Raw genomic sequence first — 7,556 nt, forward strand, 5'->3', positions numbered from 1 at the left:
TCACAAAATAGATGGCATCATGAGGATGGAAAATTATGTGGATATATTGAAGCAACATCTCAAGACCTCAGTCAGGAGTTAAAGCTTGGTCGCAGATGGGTCTTCCAAATGGACAATGAACCCAATCATACTTCCAAAGTTGTGGCAAAATGGCTTAAGGACAACAAAGTCAAGGTATTGGAGTGCCCATCACAAAGCCCTGACCTCAACCCTATAGAAAATGTGTAGGCAGAACTGAAAAGGCGTGTGTGAGCAAGGAGGCCTACAAACCTGACTCCATTACACCAGCTCTGTCAGGAGGAATGGGCCAAAATTCACCCAACTTACTGTGGGAAGCTTGTGGAAGTCTACCCGACACGTTTGACCCAAGTTAATCTATTTAAAGGCAATGTTACCAAATACTAATTGAGTTTATGTAAACTTCTGACTGGGAATGTGATGAAAGAAATAAAAGCTGAAATAAATAATTCTCTACTATTATTCTGACATTTCACATTCTTAAAATAAAGTGGTGATCCTAACTGACCTAAAACAGGGAATTTTTACTAGGATTAAATATTCAGGAATTGTGAAAAACTGAGTTTAAATGTATTTGGCTAAGGTGTATGTAAACTTCTGACTTCAACTGTATATTCCCAAATTATGTTCTCAGTTTGAATTTTCACTCTGAAAATTACAATTGTTCATAGAGAAACAATGAAATTGGATGTGCTGAGTCCATGTCAATGCCTAAATCACAGCAGAAGACAATTTTTGGGGGGGTCTGGAAGAAAACAAAAAACTAATTATTTTGAAGTGTAGTTCCACTTTGCGAATCTGGCCCTTTTAATCGTGCATCTAGGGAGTGAGGAATGTGCCGGTTTAGCGGTGGTTCTTTGCTCATTTCATGACAAAGTTAGCAAATAACCAAATAATAGATACAAATGATATACTTACTCATGATATACTTCTGCCAGGTAAGCCTACTTTGCAGTTAACATTTAATTGAGAAGGTTTTGGGGGAAGTATTTCTATCAATCCACGAGATGGTTATCACATCAACTGGCTACACACGGAGGGATGAACAAATGTGTGCACCACACAGACAGACGCAATATTGCTGGAAATTAATTGGCAGCTATTGGGTGTGGCTTTTTAAGCCAACTAGGCATAACATTTACTTTTTAAGCCAACGGGGCATAACATTTACTTTTTAAGCCAACGGGGCATAACATTTACTTTTTAAGCCAGACGGGCATAACATTTACTTTTTAAGCCACGGGGCATAACATTTACTTTTAAGCAACGGGGCATACAATTTACTTTTTAAGCCAACGGGGCATAACATTTACTTTTTAAGCCCAACGGGGCATAACATTTACTTTTTAAGCCAACGGGGCATAACATTTACTTTTTAAGCCAACGGGCATAACATTTACTTTTTAAGCCAACGGGGCATAACATTTACTTTTTAAGCCAACGGGGCATAACATTTACTTTTTAAGCCAACGGGGCATAACATTTACTTTTTAAGCCACCAGCCACTGTGGCAGGTAGATTAAAAAATCTACCAGCCACTCAGAATTTTTACCAGACAAAATATTTTTCTCCCGCTAAAATTACACCAACAAAACACTCAAAAACAGATGACATGCTTTTTAATGTTTGTAAAACAATAAATGTATTACTAGTAAGAAGTAATTATATTGTTTAATTTCATTATTTTAACCAAAATGTTCACCTGCACCTTTAGGGTAACGTGACTTTAGGCCCTGGTGACTAACCAGGGGTGGGATAATGTCAATGTTGCGTTGATTAGATAGTAGCTGGGAGCTTGCAGTGTCTGAGTCTACTTGTGAGATTTGTTTGCTGTGGAACACGTGAAAATTGCATGTACTTTCAGAATTGTTTGGTGAGCTACTCATTGGTGGGCTGCGAGCTACTGCGTGATCTACCTGTTGGAGACCCCTGATAGATAGATAGATAGATAGATAGATAGATAGATAGATAGATAGATAGATAGATATCACAGGAGGTTGGAGGCACCTTAATTGGGGAGAACGGGCTTGTGGTAATGACGGGAGCGGAGTCAGTGGAATGGTATCAAATACATCAAACCTGATTTCCAGGTGTTTGATGCCATTCCATTTGCTCTGTTCCTAATGTCTGTTCTCGCCTCAGTACCCTCCCTCTCTCATCTGCCTCTCTCCCTCCCTGCCTCTCTAGGTGTGTCCAGGTCGTGAGGGTCCTATCTTCTTTGGGGATGAGCAGCATGGTTTTGTGTTCTCTCACACATTCTTCATCAAGGACAGCCTGGCCCGGGGCTTCCAGCGGTGGTACAGTATYGTCATGGTAGCCATGGACAGGATCTACCTCATCAACTCCTGGCCCTTCCTGCTGCGCCACCTCAGACTCACTATACAGAGTCTACAGAGCACAGCACTGAAGGTAAGGACACACACACARACTAACACACCATGTTAAATGTATGGGACATAGATATATACACACACATTAAAACACACTTACTATTCATAACGTGAACATTAAACATAAGACAAATAAACATGAACACTAACTCTTACTACCAGACAGAATAGGGGGGCCATGTTTGACTTCTCTCCCTCTAATTTCTCCCCCCTCCCCCTATCCTCTACAGGTGTTTGACAGTGAACAGTGTGTGTGTCCTCAGAGGGCGGTGAGGATGAACAGTGTGTTCTCTCCTGCTGTCTTCCCCCACCAGAGGAGTGGTAACGCGGCCCGCTCCCTGCCCTCCCTCACCCAGCACACCAACCTCTGGGCCAGCCTACACTCCTCCTTCAGCTGGTGAGACAGCTAACTGTCGCTAACGATCACTAAGGTTACTAATCTAAACAATAGCAGACATACAGTCAACATCAGGGGTAGTCGTACAGTGTTCTATCTGTCTATCCCAGTTGTTTGATACACTCTCTTGTGTTTTCTCCTCTACTGCAGGTTACTGAAGGCCTGTGGTAGTCGTCTGACAGAGAAGCTGCTGGAGGGAGCTCCCACAGAGGACACACTGGTTCTTATAGAGAGACAGACAGGTACGCACGCGTGCTCATAGAGAGACAGACTGATGCGCACTTGTGCTCATGGAGAGACAGAGAGGTACACACGGGTGCTCATAGAGAGACAGACAGGTGCGCACGGGTGCTCATAGAGAGACAGACAGGTGCGCACGGGTGCTCATAGAGAGACAGACAGGTGCGCACGGGGTGCTCATAGAGAGACAGACATGTGCGCACAGGTGCTCATAGAGAGACAGACAGGTGCGCACGGGTGCTCATAGAGAGACAGACAAGTGCGCACCGGTGCTCATAGAGAGACAGACAGGTGCTCATAGAGAGACAGACAGGTACACACAGGTGCTCATAGAGAGACAGACATGTGCGCACAGGTGCTCATAGAGAGACAGACATGTACACACTGGTGCTCATAGAGAGATAGACAGGTACGCACTAGTGCTCATAGAGAGACAGACAGGTACGCACGGGTGCTTATAGAGAGACAGACGGGTATGCACGGGTGCTCATAGAGAGATAGACAGGTACACACAGGTGCTTATAGGGAGACAGACAGGTACGCACGGGTGCTCATAGAGAGATAGACAGGTACACACAGGTGCTTATAGGGAGACAGACAGGTACGCACGGGTGCTCATAGAGAGACACAGGTACACACAGGTGCTCATAGAGAGACAGACAGGTACACACAGGTGCTTATTGAGAGACAGACAGGTACACACTGGTGCTCATAGAGAGATAGACAGGTACACTCTACTGCTCATAGAGAGACAGACAGGTACGCACTAGTGCTCATAGAGAGATAGACAGGTACACACGGGTGCTCATAGAGAGACAGACAGGTGCGCACAGGTGCTCATAGAGACAGACAGGTATGTGCTGGTGTTCATAGAGAGACAGACAGGCAGACAGACAGGATAACTCTAGAGGTGGGAGACACCGTGAGACCAGTTTAACACTAGTCAGAGAGACATATTACCCCATATGGCTCAAGTTAAAAGAAGTAAATAAAAAGGGTGTAATCTGATATCTGGGTAAAGCATTCCTGACAGCATTATCATGAGAAGTCATGTGCTTGCCCAGTGTGTCAGAGTGGAACAGGAGTCCGTATCTACAGTAAACGTGTGATTAACACGGTTAGACCATGAGGACAGAGCTACGATGTGACTCACTCAACCATATCACACAAATTCCATTCTGATTACCATTTTTGGGACAAAAATGTTTCCATTGCTCCCCCCTGTTCAGCTCTGATATTGCAAGTCGCTATGAAACTTGAATACTTCCAATCAGGAAAATAGTTGCAATTGTTACTTTGTTTACTATCCTGGCTAAATCAATTAAAATAAAATAACAGTATATATACAGTATATATCTTGGAATTAGTCCCGATATTGGGTGTTTTGTATGTCTTTTTAACAATGTCCTGTTGTCTTCTCAGAGCAAGAGGAGGAAATGAGTTGCTGGGAAGGAGCAGAAGGGGGTGGGTCTAGACCCCAGTGCCACCAATCGGAGAGCGAGCTGTACAGAGACTTCTTGTTTGACGAGGGGAAAGCAGAGGGGTATCCTGGTCCAAAGTTCAGGTCCTTGAGACATTTAAGACAGGTAAACATTGGTGTGCCTTTCTCCCTACCACATCATGAACACTTTCATTTCTAGCACATCATACGCCATACTTAATTCTGTTAACCACTTGGTTTCAAAAACAACAACTTTGTGAGCCAATTGGTTAAAGAGGGAAACCAATATCCTCTTATTTTGTGAATGCATTTCTTGTCTGTTTCCTTGTGATGATATCTGTTATCTGATTGGTACGCAGGTGCTCGGGACCACTGATTTCCGCCAGCTAGCATGGCACGTGCTCATGGGAAATCAGGTCATATTGAGAGGGGCTGACCCAGGGCTCATCCATTCAGCATTCACCATGCTGAAGGTCAGCCAATCAAAAGTTTACTCATCGTATCCCCCTTTAATAAAGAATATTCCTCCTAACATTCATCGCTAATCACATGGTTTGGTATATATCCCATCAGGCCTTGCTCCCGGTGGGCTGTGTCCGCTCTGTGACGTACAGCGCCCAGTATGAGGAAGCATACCGATGTAACTTCCTGGGCCTCAGCCCTGACGTGCCCATCCCCACACACGTCAGCTCCTCAGGTACACAAACCCAGAATACATCACTGTGGTTACTGCTTTATTTCGAGGTCTGCTTATAATCACTATTACATATGCTAATAATAAAATACTGTATGATAATGATATCAGTTATAAGTGCGAACAGAACAATTAACAAATAAAAGATTTTCATAAGGTTTCGAATCCTAAAATACCCATAAAATATGTCCATCTTGCTGTGTCCCTTCCCAGAGTTCTCAGTGTTGGTGGATGTGGTCAGTGTGGAGAGGGGCTCTCTGTACTCTGCTGCTTGTGGTGAAGACATCCTCTCACTCTACCAGTTCAACATCAGYAGTACCAACTCACAGCCTACAGATAAAGGTGAGGATATACCCCATCTGGACAATATACTGTATACATCATCAACATGAAGGTATACATTATACATGTCTTCTTCAAGGCATCTCTAGTTAACAATCATGGCAAAGGTCAAAGAGATGCAATTAGTCGTGTGAAATTTCCCTCCATTAACTTTCCAGTTTCAATTTATTGACCTGCATCTCTCGTGCTCTCTCCCTGTCTCTCTTCACCCCTGTCTCTCTTCACCCCTATTACCCCCCCTCCCTTGCTCTTTATTCCTCTCTCTCTTCCCCCCACCCCTCTCTCAGGTCCCACGTTGTTGAATAAGATCGAGGTGGCGTTGTCCAATGAGAACCTGTCAGTGGACGTGGTCTCTCACTGTCTGCTGTGTCTGAAGGAGGAGTGGATGAAGTGAGTAACAACAACCCCTCTGATTAGCAGGGAATTTCCTTAAACTTTGACGTTTCATTTCTTTGGCTTTTTCTAAACAGAGGTATGTAGGTATGCAACTGTAGATAGTGGCATTAAAGAGTCAAACAAGTCCCCCTATGAAACCCCCCAAAGCCCCAGCCTGGTTACATTGGCTGTGCAGTACAGGATGATGTGGAATGCTTAATGTAGACCAGAATCATTGGGAAATTCCAATAACTCCTCTCCCTCCCACTTCTATCCATACCCATCCTCCCCTTAACCCCCTCTCTCTATCCCTTCAATTCCTTAGTAAAGTGAAGGTGCTGTTTAAGTTCTCCAAGGTAGATGGGCGTGGGAGGGAGGACACCCAGAAGGTGTTGGCCCTGCTGGGTGCCACGGGGYCTGGGGAGGAGGACAACGTCARGCTGCTCAAGTTCTGGATGACGGGACTCAGCAAGACCTACAAGAGCCATCTGATGACCGCTGTCAGAGGAGGGGAGAGGCCCCTTAGCCAGTGAGAGAGCAGTGGAGGAGAAGATGAGAGGTAGCGGGAGAGACCATACAGCTGGAGTGAAATATACTGTATCTCAGTATAGGAGACTGGTGGGAGGAGGTATAGGAGGGTGGGCTCATTGTAACGGCTGGAATCGATTAAATGGAACGGAGTCAAACGTGATTTCCATATGTTTGATGTGTTTGACACCGTTCCATTTATACCTTTCCAGCCATTACAATGAGCCCGTCGATTAGCTCCTCCCAGCACCCTCTGCATGCATCTACTACTGTATTTGGACAGACAGAGAGAAAGGGAAAGAAAACGAGTGTGAATGAGTGAGTAATGACAGATAGACTGACTGAAGGATATGTTTGTGTCCAGGTGCTGACTTGATTAAAACCCATCCTTCACCATAAAGAACAAAAAGCCACTCCATGGGTCGGTTTTAAATTAATAATTAATTCAGATACATTACGTAAAACGTAATAAGTAATTTGTATCTTTTTTTTAGTAATCAAAAGGGAATTATTATAGAAACACTGTCCACAATTTTATGTCTGACTTATTATAAAAGTTTCAATAGTTTGTTAACTCATTGTACAGAGATATTCAAATAAAATAACTGCTTGAGCTGAAACTGAAATATTGGTGTGGCATTCATCCTTTTTCCCAAATGGCACCATCTTGTGGAGAATCATTAAATCAAAGGAAGAAAAAGAGTGGAGGGGAAAAAAACTTGTGTCCTTTGCCAGTTCCCTCTCACATGCTTTTTTTTACAATGAGTGGCTGTCAGCCAAGAGACCTCAAGTGGTGTAAAACAACAGTTCTAGGTCTTCGGTGACACGCAACATAAAAACCCTTGCATAATGAGATCTCAGTCCCTCAACATATCATTGTGTTGTATACTACCACATCAGCAGGGGGCTTCTTCACTAACAAGCTAGTAACTCATTATTAAAAGTAAATAACTGCAAAGCTTTTTGTGTTTTCGCAGTTATTTGATCCCTTTCAGAAGGCTTTTGCTGAAGTCTGCAGACTTGTAAAATCCAGTAGCACGAGGCTTTGTTCAAGTTCATGCCCTGTTTTTTTTTACTGTGTATGTATATAATGCTTGATCAAATTAGGGAGTATTATAACATACATTTTGG

At 43.6% G+C, this 7,556-nt stretch overlaps 1 protein-coding gene across 1 annotated transcript in view; it reads left to right on the top strand.

Annotated features, from left to right (window-relative positions):
• The window catches only part of flcn (folliculin), a 13,582-nt gene extending 6,653 nt beyond the window's left edge, over window positions 1-6,929 (top strand). Inside the window, exons 3-11 of the mRNA XM_024141795.2 lie at window positions 2,206-2,427; window positions 2,639-2,805; window positions 2,956-3,047; window positions 4,468-4,631; window positions 4,846-4,959; window positions 5,060-5,183; window positions 5,394-5,522; window positions 5,810-5,912; window positions 6,223-6,929. Coding sequence (XP_023997563.2) covers window positions 2,206-2,427; window positions 2,639-2,805; window positions 2,956-3,047; window positions 4,468-4,631; window positions 4,846-4,959; window positions 5,060-5,183; window positions 5,394-5,522; window positions 5,810-5,912; window positions 6,223-6,430 — 1,323 coding nt within the window. The 3' untranslated portion in view covers window positions 6,431-6,929. The remainder of the gene's footprint in view (window positions 1-2,205; window positions 2,428-2,638; window positions 2,806-2,955; window positions 3,048-4,467; window positions 4,632-4,845; window positions 4,960-5,059; window positions 5,184-5,393; window positions 5,523-5,809; window positions 5,913-6,222) is intronic.
• Window positions 6,930-7,556: the final 627 nt, after the last annotated feature.

This window comes from Salvelinus sp. IW2-2015, unplaced genomic scaffold (assembly GCF_002910315.2).
Source record: "Salvelinus sp. IW2-2015 unplaced genomic scaffold, ASM291031v2 Un_scaffold2753, whole genome shotgun sequence".
NCBI lineage: Eukaryota > Metazoa > Chordata > Actinopteri > Salmoniformes > Salmonidae > Salvelinus > Salvelinus sp. IW2-2015.